Source organism: Zootoca vivipara, chromosome 5 (genome assembly GCF_965207765.1).
Source record: "Zootoca vivipara chromosome 5, rZooViv2.hap1.1, whole genome shotgun sequence".
NCBI classification, from domain to species: domain Eukaryota; kingdom Metazoa; phylum Chordata; class Lepidosauria; order Squamata; family Lacertidae; genus Zootoca; species Zootoca vivipara.
Genome location: NC_142588.1, coordinates 70,008,568 through 70,028,017, shown reverse-complemented (window position 1 = coordinate 70,028,017; position 19,450 = coordinate 70,008,568). Strand labels below are relative to the sequence as shown.

Below are 19,450 nucleotides of genomic sequence, written 5' to 3'. Positions count from 1 at the left end.
AATTCCTTCAGTAGCACCTTAAAGACCAACTAAGTTTATATTTTGGTATGAGCTTTCGTGTGCATGCACACTTCTTCAGATATGATTGCAACTGAAAGCAATATGGGCGCAAGACATAACACAAACAGAGTCTAGTATTTTTTCAACGAACAAATTTTGTATTTAGCAGTCCATTATAAAGTTATTATGTTTACCCTGAAAAAAAATAATTGTCTGAACTATATCAAGTGAAAAACCAGACTTTTGAGTTACTATCACATTGAAAAGTCATAGTACTTGCTACCAAAATATTAACACAATGTAACTTCCTCCCTGCTCCAAGCAAAATACACAATACTTAGAATAAAGTTAGTCTCGTTAGTTTAAGACAGTTTGCCTGGAGAATGTTCTAATTTCCTTATAAAATAAAACAAAGTATCATTTTGAAAGCAGTCAGGGATACCATTTTTCCTTAAAGATAAATTACATCTATCACTACCCTTAATGGTGCTACTAAGGATATCATTCTGTTTGAACAACAGAGCTGTCCAAACTCAACCATACATTTTAAAGCAGGGGTGGGGAAAATGAGGCCCACCAAATTTGATTCACTGGCCATAATAGGAGCCAACTCCTAGGGGCCTGAGGTCCAATCAACCCCGCAATAAAATATTTGAGGGGGCTACCCTCTAAGTTGATGGGCATCACCATTCAAATGGTGTGTCTTACCACTGATTATGTGGGGCAGCCCCCCCAATTAATTTATTCAAGTTGACACCTCTGCTGGCCATACTCCTCACCCCATTTTAGAGCCTTATTTCTACAGCAGCATATTACAAAATAAAGTACATTCAGGTAAGTACACTGATGAAATCTCAACACCAATGTGTTAGTGTTTATAGAACTGACCTTTATCTGCAAATTTCCTACCAGTTCCAAGCAATCAGCTTTTCCAAGTGACTACCCCTTCATTGTTAAAGCCCTAGAACTAACATAGAATTGGCCTAAACACAAAGTTTTGCTGATTTCCATTTACTAAGTGATTTCAAGGATTGGTATGGCACAGTAAACCATTTTATATTACTGGCTTTTCAAACTGGAAAACCCTAGTTTATCCAGCATTTTCAATGAAATAACCAGTAATGGTGGAAAAACTTCCTTTGCAAAGTGCAGCCGCAACAGAGTACTGAGTGTATTTGAGATCATACTCTCAATTCAAGTTGGGCAACAGGGAAACCTAACAGATTTGATGACTGTCTTACATAAACTGGGTGCAACCACTAGAGCAGGAATGGGAAACACCTAACTCCCCAGATACTATGAACTGAGCTTCCATCATCCCTAAACATTGGCTAGCTGGGACTGAATAGAGTCCAACAACATCTGAAGGGCCACAGGTTTTATTCCTTTTTTACTTATTAAACTTGTACTGTATAACGCCCTTTATCTGAAGATCACAGGGCATTCACAACGTAAGAGTACAAAATGAAAAACAAAATACAAAAATCAATAACCTCCCTCCCACAAACACATTTTAAAGGCCATAGAATGTTGATCAGCCAAAGTTTTTGCCTAGTGCCGCCTCAAGGTAAGTAATAAAGGTGCCAGGCAAATCTCCCTAAGGAGAGCATTCCACAAGCAGGAAGCCATTGCAGAAAAGGCCGATCTTGTGTTGCCACCCTCAGATGATGACCGCAGTGTCCAGATTGGTTCATATGGGGAGAGGTGGTCCCTATTCCTACTATAAAACAATTCCTCTACAACGCATTGGAATCCCTTGGCAAACAATCTAACATAGAGATAGCTCCCTGAAGGAATGAGGATGAAAACCATCATTTTGAATAAAATTATTATTAATTGTAACTGTTCAAAGCTATCTCTAGCCCTCAAGACACTATATAGCACATACTATCAATACACATAAGGGAGAGTAGCAGTAGGCAGAGCCAGAGCCCCAGATTTAAAATGCAATACGCTATGGATACAAAATGTGAAAATCAGCATGACCTAGAGCAGTGTTTCCCAACCAGTGTACCTCCAGATGTTTTGGGACTACAACTCCCATCATTCCTGACCACTGGTCTTGCTAGCTAGGGATGATGGGAGTTGTAGTCCCAAAACATCTGGAGGCACACTGGTTGGGAAACACTGACCTAGAGATCACATTCCTGCCAACCTAGCAGTTCGAAAGCACGTCAAAATGCAAGTAGATAAATAGGAACCGCTACAGCAGGAAGGTAAACGGCGTTTCCATGTGCTGCTCTGGTTTGCCAGAAGCGGCTTTGTCATGCTGGCCACATGACCTGGAAGCTATACGCCGGCTCCCTTGGCCAATAATGCGAGATGAGCGCGCAACCCCAGAGTCGGTCATGACTGGACCTAATGGTCAGGGGTCCCTTTACTTTTACCTTTTTTAGAGATTACATAAGCTACATGTGTGCAAGCCTCCCTTGATATGCAATATATTCCACTTCTACACTGATGCAGCTGGGCATGCTTCCTCTGCTGTTCCAAGTTGCAGTCGGCCAAGTGTGCTAGTTACTCTTGCCTGTCGTACACACAGCAATTTCACAGTTGGAAGAAGACATATTGGCAGTTGGAATAAACTGCTTCATTAGCACAAGATAGCATTTTTGCACACTAGTTGCTAGTCCAAGATCAGCATAAACACTCAAGTTGTGTTCTGGGGTGAGAAAAGAAGCACACATGCAGGTATGCACCTGCATTTCCTAGTTCTGAAGTATATCATGTGGATCAGGCCCTTCTTTTCTTTGTTAAATTTTTGAAACACATCACTATCACTTTTAAGTGCTATAGATACTACTTTCCATGGTCAAACAAATTCCCATGGGGACGCACTGCTAGTTTTCTCTTAAAAGAAGATGGGTATGTAAGCGAAGTGGGCATTTTAGCATATATGTGTTATATAAATTAATAAATAATGGCGGCTTAATCATTTTATGTCAAAGCTAATTTGTCATACCAAACAGCTGTTAAAGTACAGCATGTATTGGCAGATAAAACGAGCTACACATTTTCAGCCGGGGCTTCCTGTCTTAGCTTAGCCACACAGCCCCATCCTATGGATATGCCACTGCATTCAACTGCCACTGAGATCAGTAGGATTTACTCTCAATTTAAGTGTTCATAAGATTGCACATTACACAAGCTAATGTCTCTCAACTTCAGCCATTTCCATCCCAAAATTTGGGATAAAACTGATATATTATACAGAGATGTTGTAAGAATTCAGATATGTGTTAAGTGCTTTGATCAATTAGTAAAAGCACTTATAAAATACTAAATATAACTACATCAGGTAACAAAAGGTAAAATTAAAAAGTAAGTTTAAGGCTCTAGGATGTTAGGTATGTTTGTGACCATTATAGATGCCTTGATAAACCAATGTACTTTAGATGCCTGAAATGTCTATGTGTCGTATTTCCAAATTGCCAGAAGCGGCTTAGTCATGCTGGCTACATGACGCCAGCTCCCTTGGCCAATAAAGCGAGATGAGCGCCGCAACCCCAGAGTTGTCCGTGACTGGACCTAATGGTCAGGGGTCCTTTTACCTTACTTCACAAGTATGAACTGCAATGCTTCCATCTGTTTATCAAAATAAGCATGCAGAATGAAATGCAACAATGGCATTAAAATGTGCTTTGTAGCATTCATGTAATTATTACCCGTTGCTTCAATTGCCAAACAACAAATCAGTCAACCAGAGCTTTAACTGATTAATCAAGTTTGTGCAAGAACATCTATTTTAGATTATTTTGCTTCTGCTGCATTACTGCAATGGGAAATGAGAGGGAAATGAGAAAGAAATATTAAAAGATGGCAGTTCCTTTTAATGACAGGTAATGACATTTATTTATTTATTTATAGTTTTTTCCAATATGTAAAGATGACAGAGGTTTTAGTAAGATGCAAAAGTACTGAACTTTAATTAGATTCATCAATTTAAAATTTCTAAGGCAACTGTTTGAAAGGGTGAAACGGTAATTAACCAGTTTAATAATAAGACTGTTTTTTTATTAAAAAATACAAAACAAAATAAAGTAGCATATGCTATTTTTAACACATGGAATCTTTCAAAATATACGGTAAGCTTTCATAAAAAATATTTTTTCTAGAAAAAAATTATGGGTCGTTAAGCTGAGAGTTGATTTGATGCTGAATATGCACATTTAACCTCATATAAGAATGCTTCTCTCTTGTCAATACTGTTCTATTGAAACATTATGAAATTTACGGTAGTTCCGCATCAAAATGGAAGCTAAGCATGCTGCAAGTCATTCTCTACAAGACTGAATAAAGGCGTGAGAAAGGAAGTGGGTTACGTTTGACTTACATGAATGTACTTCGATCCCTCCCACCATCGGAAAACCACTACATCCTGTTTGTCCTAGCTGCTCTAAAATCTACGTCAGCCCCATAACATTATCATTTTCTTGCCCCTTATAATTTATCAGAAGGTTTTCTGCCTTCATGTTTAAAAATTTCTTTGCCACATTTGGTGTGGCTAACATGGATCCTATTACCCCACAATCCCATTAAGGTATCCAAGAGTTCTAAGTGACTACTTCAAAACATCCTGTACAAGTTTCCCCCTACATCACATTTCACAAGAATCCCATGTGTTGCATTTTTCTGACAAAATGAAATACCTTTAATAGATTGAATGCAGTGTAACTTCTAAGGATGTCACTTTTTTCAAGTAATGTCTTATGGCTCTCAAAACTAAATATTTTCCATTTCAGCTAAAGCCATGCCTTCCCATGAAGTTATTACATCTTCCCCTAGCTGCAAGGAATGCACTTCCCCAACTATTTTGCTAGGTACAGCCCAGTCTACTAGCTTACACACTTACAAGCACCTCTCATGCTTGCTATTTCTACCCTATCATAACATGGATTAGAGAAAGAAATTGTCACTGGTGCCATCACCAAACTTCCATCAAAACTACACTTGGGACTTCAGGTGTGCAGTACTACTTCAGCATGACAAGGTCTTGCAAACATACACAGGAAGAACAGATCCCTAGAATATGTGCCAGGAACTGTAGATCACCCACGTAGCACACAATTACCATGGCTAGGTTTCAACTCCCTTTAGGAAATTGTTGACCACAGTACATTCCTGATTAAATACCAGGTAACTTATCTAGCATGATGCTATTTCTGCTATCTTCCCTACTTCATCCAGCAAATATGTTTGGACCTGCAACCTGATTGTTCAGAAACCAACCCTTTAAATGCTCCAATAACTTCATATCCTATTCCCTTATACTGCAAATATTATTCTATCTGCTAGGTCCATCTGTCCCAGGGAACGTATCTTACTGAATGAATTTCTATTATTGCTTTCTATGTCTCATATGCTCTATAAACTTTATTCTGTCCTTGCTTTCCACATCCTAAAAAAAAATCAAGGAAAATAGCCATTTTATTCTGTTGTAGCAAAAACTACCAAGTCTTGTGTCACTAAAAAATTTACTATGGCATAAGCTTCTGTGGGCTACCTTTGACAAACTGGACTTAAGTCCCTGAAAGATTTATTAGTCTTGGTACCACAAGCCAGTTTGCTACTGCTATTGGGAGGGAATACTACACCATCCTCCTTTCAGTTTATGTCCTTAATATTGTCATGGCCTGCGTATTATAAAAGCTTTCAAAATATGGAGATGAAATACGTGCCTTATGAAGTACCATCCAAATGCCAGCTATTAACTAGGAAGAGTTTCCTAGGGCTTTTCCAAGGGCTTCTTCACACATAACTCGCCTTAGGCTGCAAGTCACTTTGGGGTAACGTGACTAACAAATTTAACCAACAAATTTAATAAGTAACAATAAATTACCGTAGGCATGCAGCTTAAAATATGTAGCATGCACACCTAAAAATATAAAATGCAATCCCAACAAGCAGATATTTGCAAACCCTTGCACTCATAGAGACCCACGGAAAACCAGGATTGGATGCACGGGGCAGGTGGGTGTCTCTCTGTCAAGTGAGGTAACTTAGGAGGCCAGGAGGGCTGAGGTCGTTTCGCCCAACCAACGCAAGGAGTGGAAGAGAGTGGCTTGCGCTCACTGCAGTGCAAGATGCCCAGTTCACACCATCACTATTTCCCTTTGCATGGATGCCTATCCGTGTGATGCTTGTTTTGGTGGTGGTTGGTTTTTGCTACTATAACAGCGTCGCCATGCCCTCGCTCCACCGCCTACCCAGCAGAGACCCCCCTTTCTGGAAACAGCATGTATGCTTTTGTCTCTCGCTTCCGCCACCCCCCCAACCCAACCTACTCTCAGCTTTTCTCTTTCTTTCCCTCGTCACGTCCGCCCACAGGTGTGCACATCCCACAAGAGACTCTGCACCTCCATGCAGGGACCACCTTCCCCCCACCCACCCCGCCTGGAGGGAAGGAGGCCGGCCGGCCTTCCCCTCCCTTGAGGTAAGGGAAGCGGCACAGCAACGTCTCCAAGGAGCCCGGGCAACAGCGGGGGCTGGACAACTGAGGCGGCGGGTGAGTCAGGGAGGCCGCCCCGAGGCAAAGGCCGTCTTCCTTCCGGCTCTGCCTTCCCCTTGCCGCCCCGTCCCAATATCACCCCTTTTTCCCGTGTCCGCCCTTCCACACAGACAGAGAGAAACGGGGGGGGGAATCCGTTCCCTTCGACGCCCCCCTCCCCACCCTCTTCCCGCGACGACTTACAAATCTTCCCGCGGAGGGTCTGCAACACTCGCACCTCTTCTTCGCTCCCTTCGCCGGCGGCCATGGCCGGGAGCTAGCTGAGGGGAGAACAGAGCGCCTTCTGCACAGCGCGCGCGGCCGAAGATTGGGGGGTGGGGTGGAGGGGTGGGTGGGATGGGAGAGGCCAAACGTCTGCCGCACGCGCTACTACCGCTCGCCCAACTGCGCGCGCTGGCTGATGAAGCTGTTCCTCTCTCCCCCTCCCCTTCCCGGCGACAACAGGCGAAGGAGGCCGGGGGGGGAAAGAGACCCGATTAGCTCAGCCACGCCCACCCACCCTCTTGCCATTGGTTAGCGCGGCTTAAGAGGGGCGGGGAAGGGAGGGGCGCAGGCGCCCGGGCGCCGCTTCTTCCTCTGAGTTTTTTTTTTTTTTTTAAGAACGTTCCTTCTGTGTGGCAGGCGGTTGTGTTGGCTGCTCCGTCGTCGGCCCCGCCCGGCTAGGCGTGACTAAGAGGAAGGCTGGGCCGGTCGGAATCATCACCATAATCGTGGCCAAGAACCCAATTCAGATCTAGGGAGTGCCCTCCTGGTGCACTTTTTATTATGAGGAGCAGCTTGAAGGAGCTGGGTATGTATAACCTGGGAAAAAGGAGACGGAGACGAGATAGGATAGCCATCTCCAGATATCTTAAGAGCTGTCACATGGAGGGGGGGAACATGCTTGTTTTCTCCTGCTCTGGAGGGTAGGGCTCGAACCAAGGGCTTCTTCAAGTTGCAAGAAAGGAGATTCCGGCTAAACATTGGGAAAAACCTTTATGATCTGTTCGGTCATGGAACAGACTCCCATGAGATGTGGTGGACTCGCCTTCCTTGGAAGTTTTTAAACAGAGGTTGGGTAGCCATCTGTCATGGATGCTTTAGTTGTGATTCCTGCATTGCAGGGGGTTGGACTTGATGACCCTTGGGGTCCCTTCCAACTCTTAAGATTCTATGAACTCCAGCTTCCTATGAGATGTTCATGGTCACACAGCAGTACTGTGCAGTCATACCTCATGTTGCGTCCGCTGCGGGTTGCGTTTTTCCAGGTTACGAATGTGCCGGACCGGAAGTGTTTACTTCCTGGTTTCGCCCCGTGTGCATGCGCAGAAGCGTCCTGCGCGCTTCGTCCCTGCACAGAAGTGTTCTATCGCGCATGCGCACAAGCACCACTTGGGTTGCGGACTTTTTGGGGTGTGAACGGCACCCTGGAACGGATCGGGTCCACAGCCCAAGGTACCATTGTAAATGTTGTTGCCAGGCTTCAGCCACTTACCGTTCAAGGTTTCCTCTCAGCATGCAAAAAGTAAAAACAAATCAAAAGCAGATCCTAAGGTAGCCAGTTGAATTTTACCTGGCTGACAGGTACTTTTAGACCTAGCCGGGGTTTGTTTTAATTATTAAAAACCCAGTCCAAACTGATCTATTGATGCAGGTTTAAATGCTTATATTAGAGACAGAGAGTGCGTGAGACGGCTCCCTCCGAACACCCCCCCCCCCAAATATATTGATCTTTGCTATTGAGGTCTTTTCCCCAGTCAGTTTGAAAAAGGATTTAAAGAAATGGCCCATACAAAAATTGATCAAGAGATGATAGATGGCCTGCTTCAAACACAAAAATGGGCTTTGCTTTGGGACATTTAACTACCCTGGGTTACACTGGAATTCAGTTTGGGTTACAAAACTTGATCCCCAAATACATTTGTGTGATGCTTTCTAGAGCTCCAGGCTGCTGTTAATCTGACTAGTAGAGCCATAACTTTAGGGTAAACGGACCCAACTGCATAATTTGTGTCCCAAGCAAGTTTTCCAATTCCTGGCAGCTCCTGAAACTCAAAAGAGAAAATATACGGTATGCCAAAGAGTGGTCATATTAGTTTCTGCAAGGAAAAGAAATGAAAAATTAATAGGTTTATTGTAGCACTGTGGGAGGCAGTGGAAGACAGGAGTGTGCAATAAACAAAATCTGCCCTTATTCCCTTATGGGGGTGCACAAGAGCCTTTACGGAGTCCTTTGTAGGTTCTCCATCGGTAGGAGAAAAGAACAGAGGCCAACCAGAGAATATTGAGAAGCAAAGCAGCTAGTAAGCCTGATCTTTATTGAACTGTTGCAACAGGGTGCTCCCCTCACAGGCAGGAGAAAGGAGGAGGGCCCAGAACAAAGGTGTGCCTACCCTTATATTTTGAAATTCCCTGCCCTGGAGCTCAAGACTCCATACATCATACATACATCACAGAAGGGGTGTAGCCCAAGACCACCCCCCAGATACATCATACCTACATCACAGAAAAGGCGGTAAATTCTTATAACAAGTGCGTGGTATGCTCTGGTCCATGGGATCACGAAGAGTCGGAAACGACTAAACAACAAAGCATGAAGTAGAGCCCAGTTCATCAGATTTCATGCCTCTAATCTTTAGGTATGGTAAGACCTGGTTGTTTTTACTAAAAAAAAATTCTGATGCCAGTGCAGACAAATGGTTGAGAGAAGACTTCTCTGCCCTTCTTGTTTGCAAAACCTAGGGATGCCGATGTGTGGATTGGGAGGAGTCCTGAGGGCCACTTTCAGGCCTCAATCCTGAGGTTCCTGACCCTGACCCAGGCACAAACAGAGCCATGAATGAAAACCCAGCTCTCCAGAATGAAAGTCCAGTTCTTCAGAGGTCAATAGATTCTGCTATGAAGGCAGTTGCCAAGGCAGGTATGTGCAGGCCTAATCAGTCTCACTATGATTTCCACCAGGTCCAGCCTACACTGCATAAGCCTATGTGTCAAGCTGTAGTTGCAAGCGAAAAACCAACCAAAATATATATGACGATATGATTTTTAATTCGGCTTCCTAGCGGCTTGTAATCGTCTATGATAGGAAGATCGTCCAGGAAGATGCTTTAATAAATCTAATGGGTGTTTTGGGTGAGCTGCGAGTATAGCATATGAATCCAAGTTAATATGGTGTAAGAAAAAAACACCACACCACATGTTTTTGAAAGATATATTTTTAGCAGGATAGGAGTAGGAGGATATAAGCAGAAGCTTTCAGAACACTGAGTGCAGATGGATATATAACTGTTAGATGCTACTGCCTCACAGTAGAAATATAACATTAGCAAGAATAAATTCCATTTTAATGGGATGGGTATAGAGGAAGAACAGGAGCATATTTGGAGCTGTATCAGGAAATTTTGGTATTATTATATGACTCCTAGAATTCATTCCCTCTATAAATTATTGTATTTTAATATTTCTGTTGGAAGCCGCCCAGAGTGGCTGGGGAGGCCCGGCCAGATGGGCGGGGGTATAAATAATAAATTATTATTATTATTATTATTATTATTATTATTATTATTATTATTATTATTATTCAAACCTTAAAGGCGATCTCAAGCTTTCATATTTTACACTACAAAACTAGTGATGTAAGGGCTTTTGTATACTTCATGTTTTGGTGGATTTGGTCCCATTGTGTAAGCCATCTGTCTCTAGGAGTACATAATAAAAATCACTTAACATAGATCACTTATCATAGCCTTGAACACCTTTGCAGTTCTACTCTACTTAAAACATGAGGGCTGGTAGTGATGCTGGGATCCTACTGCCTGATCCTGTGTATGCTGTACACAAGTAGAAATGCTGATCACAAATCATTTTGGTTAATTTCCTCTGTCACATCACATCTGAAAATCAAAAAGAACATGGGGAAAGAACAGGAGATGGGAATCAGAAAGGGGAAAGCTAATACATGTGTCGCTTTTCCTTTCTGTGTGGACTAATATCAGCAGCTCTCACAAGAAAGGTCTCAAGGGCTGCATGCCACCCTAGCCTAGATATTAAATTTTTGGCTTTACTGTAGCCATCGTCCATGCTTGAGAGGATTCATAGTTCATCGGCATCTGGAGAGCCAAAGGTTCTCCACATGTGCTTTACAGGCTGATACTGTATTCCATCTATTCCCATATTTCTATTTTGAATTATGGTGCTGGAGGAGACACTTGAGAGTCCCGTGGACTGCAAGAAGATGAAACCTATCCATTCTGAAGGAAATCAGCCCTGAGTGCTCACTGGAAGGACAGATCCTGAAGCTGAGGCTCCAATACTTTGGGCACCTCATGAGAATAGAAGACTCCCTGGAAAAGACCCTGATGCTGGGACGTCAGAGGATGAGATGGTTGGACAGTGTTCTCGAAGCTACAAACATGAGTTTGACCAAACTGCGGGAGGCAGTGCAAGACAGGAGTGCCTGGCGTGCTATGGTCCATGGGGTCACGAAGAGTCGGACACAAGATGACTTACAGTTTTAAAAAACAAACAAGCACCAAAAAATACAGTGTAAAGCAAAAGGGTGGCAGGGAATAAAATAAACCAATCATAAAGGTATATTAAAGCCATATGGTTGATTAAAAGATGGGAAAGGATGGTCGTTCCATTGCTTAGGTTTTGGTAGTCACCCACCTGACAGTGGGGAAGAGTTCACTTGCTGATCTTAATGGGCGGGTTCCTAAGCCTTTAGCTTGGTGGATCAGCCTTAAAGGTAAAAACCAACACATTGAATTGCCCATAGAAACAAATGGAGCCAAAGACACTCTTTCAGTATTGATGACATATAATCACAACGTAAAGCAGTCAAAAGTCTTGCCCGTTAAGTTCCTGAACATTTTTCAAGGACAGCCCCTATACAACACAATGCAATGGTGAAGTCTGAATTAGTTAGCAAAGCAGGAGTGACTATGACTAGACCACCTTCTTCCAGAATGGTGCAAAGTTGGCAAGCATTCCAAAGATGGTAAAGATACTTCATGCCGTAGACAATACCTCAGTCTCTATACACAGATCTGCATCTAGAAATATACTGAAGCCATAAACTTGATCCTTAAGAGAGAGTGCTGCCCCATCCAGAATTAGTTGAACACCAATGCCATAGGTGAATCACCCTCCCACAGTACTCTCAACTTGTTTGAACTGAGCTTTGGTTTCTTAAACCTCTTCCAGATTCCAGCCCATTATTTATTTTAGGCATCCAGTTACCTTATTATTTACTGTTTAGGAGATGAGTATCTCTATGACAGTAATTTCCTTTGCAAGATGACAGTATCCTGAAGGATTGGTTCCTACAAGAGAAGGAAAAGTCACAGTGATCACAGTTTAATTCTGAATCAGAGGAGCTGTCTGCAAGGGGAAAAACCAGATGGTTATCTATATTATGTAAAAAGGATGAAACACGGCTTGGATTAAAAGACTGTGTCATATGTTATTCATGAAAGTGATTAAGAATAATAGGTGAAACAACATTTATAGTGCAATTCTATGCACATCTACCCAGAACTGAGTATAACTCATGTTGGTGAGGTTTACTTCCAGGTAAGTATAGCAACGACTGCAGCCTTAGCAGGTCATTATTAGTACATCTGCATAACATCACAAAGGGAGATCCAGGCAAAGCTGCTCTCATACTAAATTTATAATTTATTGTATTATTCCTTGCTGTATCTTTACAAAACCTCTACATATCTTTCCTATGCATATACAGTAATGCTTTGTGTGGGATGAGGCCTGCTCTGGTTAAATAATTTTTTTTTAAAATATTAATAATTAAATTTATATTCTATCCTTCCTCCCACAGGAGCCCAGGGTGACAAAAACAGAAATGCTAAAACAAGTAAAACATCTCAAAACAATTCCAGTGCTGATGCAGACCTTCCCAAAGAGGTCTGCCAGTTACCAACATTGCTATTGTTTATTTCTGAAACATTTTTTTTATTTCCCAGGTATTTCAACTGATCCAATAAGAGCAAATCAGTTTTAATCTGCTCATTTGATCTGTGTGGATAGTGTCATTATATCATTTAGTTACTAGGTGGCACTGTAATTAATTGTGTCTGGGTGGAGGCAGACGTTTCCTGTGGGTGCCTCTCTTAAGCAAGAAGAGAACTATCAAGTTCCAGCTTCCAGATTTGTGTGGCCTATGAGCTTCATGGGACGTGGGTGACGCTGTGGTCTAAACCACTGAGTCTAGGGCTTGCCGATTGGAAGATCAGTGGTTTGAATCCCCGCGATGGGGTGAGCTGTTGCTTGGTCCCAGCTCCTGCCAATGTAGCAGTTTGAAAGCACATCAAAGTGCAAGTATATAAATAGGTACTGCTCCAGTGGGAAGTTAAATGGTGTTTCTGTATGCTGCTCTGGTTTCGCCAGAAGCGGCTTAGTCATGCTGGTCACATAACCCAGAAAAACTGTCTGTGGACAAACATCAGCTCCCTCAGCCAGTAAAGCGAGATGAGCGCCGCAACTCCAGAGTCGTTCGCAACTGGACTTAACTGTCAGGGGTCCTTTACCTTTACCTTTTTATGAGCTTCATAGGATGTTATCATTCTTTTATGTTTATTGAATAGATTTTATGTTGTGCCGTGCCCTGGAGTCTAATATAATGAACGGTGGTATATAAACACAATAAATACATAATATCAGAATTAATGAAACTTAAAATGGTCTTTAACTATTATTAAATCACTCACTTATTATTTATCTCTCTTAAACATCAGCTTGTAGCTGGTCCTGAATCTTTCAGGTTCACATCCATCCTCTTGTTTCTCTGTGATCTATACTGACCAGCCTGATTCAGTTTCCTTTCTTTAAGGTGGTGCCATGCTGCTCCCCTCTAGGCAGCAGTGTTGCTGCTTAGTGCATAGGCCAGAACTTCATGATTGCACCAGTGGGGATTTTTGGATTGACTCTGCCATTGTGGCATGCTGCACCATTCTTGCCACCCCACTATACATGCATTGCCCTAGTAAGCAGCTGCAGATCTGCCTCCTTCTCCCCCAATCTCTCATGCCCGCTCCCATCTCTGGTAACAGAAGAAAATAGGCCATAATTTATGAGCTTTGTATGTAGAAAGGTGAAGCATCATTTGAGCGAATAGGCTGAGGACCATCCATTTATGCCATTTAAATTCAGCACAAGATGATCTTACTGCATTAGTACAACTGCCACTAAATGATCTCTGCAACCATTTTTCTTACTGAGCAATTTTTAGTTGTAGTTTATTAATTAGCCAACTGTCAGAAGATCAGAAACAGCTGCTATCCTATGACACCATGTACTGCTCCTCCTCTGCAGTATCTGTCCTGTTCTTCAAAATGTCAGATGTCTTTAAAAATAAGCTTCTAGCTTTCAAGAGAACAGAGGGAATCTGATTGCCACATTTGTACTCAATGGAACGTTTTCTTTAAAAAATCATTGTTCCTCTGCAGAGATAAGCAGGAAGACTTGTCACACGTTTACAAATCATGTTTAAGGTGGGGATGCTTAATAGTTGTCTTTGGTTATCCTGTACTACCATATAGATCATATGTAGCTTTCCTCCAGTTTTTGCACTAATTTGAATTTGCAATATAGTTCTCGGCTAAAGAAAACAATACCAACATCTGTATTCAAAATTGTTTAAAATAAAATAGGTACAAAATCCAGTATTTCCATATTCTATGGGGAAAAGATATTGAATTTTTGTGTGGGTTTTTAAAACATGCAGATTGATGCAGATACAGAGTAGAACAAACTTATGAATGAACACATGAAAAACTGGCACAGATCAGAAATAAATTTGTTTGTCCATCCCTAGTTTAAGGTACACTAATATTATTTCAGGCTGTTAGGACATATCAAAGTAAAGGTTAAGTCCAGTTGTGAATGACTGGGTTTGCTGCGCTCATCTTGCTTTACTGACTGAGGGAGCCGACGTTTGTCCACAGACAGTTTTTCCAGGTCATGTGGCAAGCATGACTAAGCCACTTCTGGCGAAACCAGAGCAGCGCACGGAAATGCCATTTACCTTCCTATATTAATCCTCAGGTCTAAATGAGGATTGGTGAAAAATTCTTATTAATGTCAACTGGCAACTATTTTTTCCTCCTTTTTTATTTTTCAGGGGAAGGGAGGATAGAATAGTGCTTCCCGATCATGGAAATATTCACCTCTCCAGCTGCAATCTTCAGTCCACTTACCTGGGAGTAAACCCCATAGGACTTCTTTCTCTGATTAGATATGGCTTAAATTGCCCTGCAAAGGATTCTTAAAACTGCTGCATGCTTAAATAATGGTCAAGGGTCAAAATAGACTTAAACAACTTTAGCCTCCTCTGGCATGCATTCTCAGTTTTTGGTGAGAAATATGCTGTGTCTTTTCAGTATTTTACTTTGCCCCAGACCTCCCTCCCCAAAGTTCCTGCAGAGGCGTATGATGTCTAACGCACCATTGTGTTGGTTTTGCGAAGTCAGTTTCAATTATTGATGCTGAGAATGAGGACAATGTGGTTTCAGGTGTGCAGCTACAACACATTCAATCCATGCGTGCCCCAGTTGGCTTTGAAGGAGATGGTGGAGAGCTGGAACCTTTCTGCTCTCACCAGCATCCTTATGGGACTCAATAGCACCACCTGCTGCTAGAAAACAATAACATGTCCAACACAGCCACAAAATTGCTTTGTGGGTTTTTGGTGGGGTGAGGTCAAACACAGGCTGCAAGTTAGCTTCTCCTGCCTTAGGAAACGAGTACTATAGGGCAGTGTTTCTCAACCAGTGTGCCTCCAGATGTTTTGGGACTACAACTCCCATCATTCCTGACCACTGGTCTTGCTAGCTAGGGATGATGGGAGTTGTAGTCCCAAAACATCTGGAGGCACACTGGTTGAGAAACACTGCTATAGGGCTGCACCATAGGTACCAACTCCCTGGGGCCCTGGGTGTTCGAGCATCCACAATATTCCCTATGAAGGCGTGGGCACCCACAAATTTTGGTGTCAGGGCCATGCATGCTACATGGCACCCATGGCCCTGGGCACCCATGGTCACAGGGCCAAGCTGGCACTCCTGCGCTGCACTCTTAAATACTTTTGTGTTCACTGCTGTTGAAGTCAACATTGTTTTTAACATTTCTACCAATCTTTCCTGAGCTAAACAATGTTTGCCTATTTTGGTGTGTGAATGTGCATGCAACTGGCAAAAGCCCTTTCCCCTGAAGGTAATAATTGCTAAAAAAAAAAAATGATTCTATGATTCTATGATTCTAATAATTGCTGATACTAACATCTAAGTTCTTTGGGGCACTATTCAAACCAGGCATGCAGACCTCAACTGGGTATACTCTTTGCCAGGAGCCATCTATACTCCTTCCACTGCAGGATTGATTTGGACCTGAAGCCCTTATCACACACACATTTTCTGGTCCTGGGCGGGGTCTGACAGGCCTCATAAGGGCTGTAACTGCGGCTGCTGCCTAGCAAGGACTGGGGTGTTTGGTTGGGAGTTTTTGCTGTTGTTACTGATATTAACTTTTTGTATCTTTATTTTTATGTGGAAATTGTTCAGTTTGGTTATGTAGATGACTTTGCTATATTAGAAATTACTGTATGTAAATCTTTTCATACTGTAAGCCACCTTGAGCATTGTTTTAACTGTGGAAAGGCAGCATACAAATAAAATGATGATGATGATAAGTTTATTTAAAAATATTTCACCTTCCCTTAACCTATGTCCATCTATTTATCTACCCTTCCTTTATTCCAGGAATTGGGAACCTCCGGATGGCTGGAGTAGATGGAAGTTGGAGTTCAACATCTGGAGGACCACAAGTTCCTCATCTCTGCTTTATTTGTTCAGTAAGGCAAGCCTTGGCTGTAACCTTATTTCTGGCATTTGTGATGAGAGCATTTGATGGGCAATGCTGCTGGCCCCGAGGTCAGCAATCAGCCATGTTTAGGGGTCCCAGGAGTTCATCGTTGGTCTCTATTTATATGGCAGGAAAGCAGTAGTGATGCCACTCTCAATGTCTCCATTTCGATGCCATCTGCCTGGTACAGAGACTAATAGACATTAGATTTCAAACATTATGCCCACTATGTGTGGTGCTCCCATGCAAAACTGGTAGTGTTTTCCAAGGTAAGGTTCATACGCATCATTGTAGCAGGGTTGGGTGGATGTAGGTGTGACTCTCTTAAACCCAATTAGTAGGGGTTAATCTAAACCCCTAATTTTTAACAGGGTCACATTTTGGCTGAGATATACTGGCTCTAGCACAGGAGTAGAGGCACAGGAAATGTGTGTGTTTTAACTTCCTTTCTCTCAGTATGAACAGCCACAAAAGCTTTCTCAGAACCCTTCTTGACGTACCTCAGCTGCTGACATTGATCTTTCTCTTGTTCTGTGTGTGACTGGCTTATGTAATAGAGGGCTCTGCCAAAGGCGAGCTCCACACCATATATTAAAAGCACTTTTATATCATTTAAGCCAGGTTTAGGCAAACTCGGCCCGCCAGATGTTCTGGGACTACAACTCCCATCATCCCTAGCTAACAGGACCAGTGGTCAGGGCTGATGGGAATTGTAGTCCCAAAACATCTGGAGGGACGAGCTTGCTTCCCCCAAAGAATCCTGGGAACAAGAGTTTATTTATCACAGAGCTACAGTTTCCAGCACCCCTTTGCTGTTCACACTACTGGAGAGCAATTTAAAGACCCCTTTGCCAAGATTTGCACTTCAGGGGAAATGAGTAATATTTATTTGGAATTTCTTGGGATCAGAAGCTTTGCTGGAGGAGACCAGACAGAATGTTCCTGGAGGCTGGATTTGGCTGTCTACCTGGCTATCTGCACTCCAACCCTAAACTTACTCTAAACATTTCCCATTAAAACCACCTTATGTTCCACCCACCCATATTTATCAGACATCCTACCCTCATTCTAACGCTTTGCCTCAGATACAGTAGCACTGTCCTTACACAGTCATCCAAATGACTAAATGAATCTTCTTATGCATATTCAGTAGTCACCATTTGGTTAGCATTAATTTTTTTCCAAATATTTGGAATTAAAAGATTGTTTTATCATATTTTTTCATATTCAGTTTTCATATTCAATTAGCATATACAAATTAATAAGGAAATAAGGCACTTTCAAATCACTTTCTCCATAATAAATCACTAGCTTGATTGCAGTTCCTTCAGATTGACCAGTTTGAGGATAACTGGCTAAGTATATTATGCAAAGAAGGTTAAAATTATTATTGGGGGAGGGGGGAGAAGACACACACACAATAAATACAGGTTAGTTTAATGAAAGAAACCTATTATCATCAGCATTAATCTTGCAAAAAATAAACTGGATTCTTCTCATAGTTCTGAACACCAGATTTTAATAGTTTTTTAAACAAAAATACAGATACCATTATGTAGCAAACCACTGTCCTTAACAATATGTAACATCATTCCTACCTTGTTTTAATTCTAGTTTGTTAGTAATACTTTACTCATTATTTTTACATAATTCCAATAATTATAAACACAATGCTGCCATCTTAAAACTGCTTTTCTATAAATTGTAGAGAACATACAGAATTACAAAGTTATTGTGTTTTATCAAAATATACAAAGCCCTCAAACATAACAGAAGCTATTATTTCCCATATTATTTGCACAATTATAGAAAATTATAAAATTATCGCTATATATAAATATTACACATTATTGGCTTTGGTTTAGAATCATTCGCATACATGTCATTTGAGAAAATGTCATAATTTACTTATTTGAAATACCTCATGAAAATCATATTTCCCAATTGTAACTGTCTCAAACCAAAGCAGCTGTAGAACAACCCAGGGCACAATTAACTTCCTTCAATACTGGTTTCAGTTGTGTGAAATAGTTACTTCCTGTGCATTGTCTCCTAAAACAAGCAGGCAAGTGCATTAGTAGCTCTCTATGCTGGGTGGAGCTGAGAATCTAAATACTAATATACAAGGTCAGTGTCAGGTGTGGTATAATGGATATTCTTTTAGACCATTCCTGTTCTATGAAATGTAGACTATAAGGTTGTATCGCGAAGCAGATTGTGCTATTGCACAAGGAGTTTTCCTTGTGCAATGGAACCATCTCCTATTTCCTCCACCGCGCACACCCCTAAATCTGTTCTAGGTTTCCCTCCAACCCTCCAGAGATTTCGGGACAGTATGGGGTACATATAGCTGTGGGGAACCCCTTAGCACTACGGTAGTGTTAATGTTTAAAGGTAAAAGTAAAGACAGGAGTGCGTGGCATGCTCTTGTCCATGGGGTCACGAAGAGTCGAACACGACTAAACGACAACAACAAAGGACCCCGTAGTTGCTTACAGCTCTGTGAGCTTCTACTGTCTTGAGAATCTGAAATGTATTTATTTCCCTTTTTGTATCCCTACAGGACAATCCTAAAGAAGGCCAGAAGCTAGTGGAGGGGTTGTTGGAAGCTGAGTAAGTGCCACTCTGCTTTCAGAGTTGCCTGTTAGCAGGTGGTACTTATGCTCCTAAAGGCCACCCATATGCGTAGGCAAAATGCTAAGGGTGTGGATGACCTGTCAGCAGTGTGTGTGTGTGGGGGGAAGAGTGTAGGGGAAAACAGAATGTTTCAGGGGTGTGTCAAGGGTACCTCTTTACCGTAGCCGAGGCATGGCCAAACGTGGCCCTCCAGATGTTTTGGGACTACAATTCCCATCATCCCTGGCCACTGGTCCTGTTAGCTAGGGATGATGGGAGTTGTAGTCCCAAAACAGCTGGAGGGCCCAGTTTGGCCATGCCTGCCATAGCCTGTGGCACCTGAGACATGTGTTTTCTAGCCCCATCCTATTCCTGTGATTGCAATCTGTTTTAACTTTTTAATTTTAAATTGTTGTAACCTGCTAGTGAAGGATGGGTAATAAATTTGATGATGATAAAGATATGTTTGCA

At 42.1% G+C, this 19,450-nt stretch overlaps 2 protein-coding genes across 5 annotated transcripts in view; one reads left to right on the top strand and one right to left on the bottom strand.

The window, feature by feature from the left end:
* The window catches only part of RASA2 (RAS p21 protein activator 2), a 48,194-nt gene extending 41,108 nt beyond the window's left edge, over nucleotides 1-7,086 (bottom strand). For both annotated transcript variants that reach the window (XM_035132681.3, XM_035132680.3), the window contains exon 1: nucleotides 6,692-7,086. In XM_035132681.3, coding sequence (XP_034988572.1) covers nucleotides 6,692-6,755 — 64 coding nt within the window. In that variant the 5' untranslated portion in view covers nucleotides 6,756-7,086. The remainder of the gene's footprint in view (nucleotides 1-6,691) is intronic.
* A 36-nt stretch (nucleotides 7,087-7,122) lies between these two features.
* The window catches only part of LOC148685723 (uncharacterized), a 31,004-nt gene continuing 18,676 nt past the window's right edge, over nucleotides 7,123-19,450 (top strand). For 2 of the 3 annotated variants that reach the window (XR_015950020.1, XR_015950021.1), the window contains exons 1-4: nucleotides 7,123-7,298; nucleotides 9,230-9,407; nucleotides 12,324-12,409; nucleotides 16,261-16,352. Coding sequence is in view for 1 of the 3 variants with exons in the window: in XM_088669770.1 (XP_088525896.1) it covers nucleotides 9,323-9,407; nucleotides 12,324-12,468; nucleotides 16,261-16,352 (322 nt within the window). In the remaining 2 variants the exon portion in view is untranslated. Of the gene's footprint in view, nucleotides 7,299-9,229; nucleotides 9,408-12,323; nucleotides 12,469-16,260; nucleotides 16,353-19,450 lie in introns of all 3 variants that reach the window. The other variant, XM_088669770.1, reaches the window with a different exon arrangement.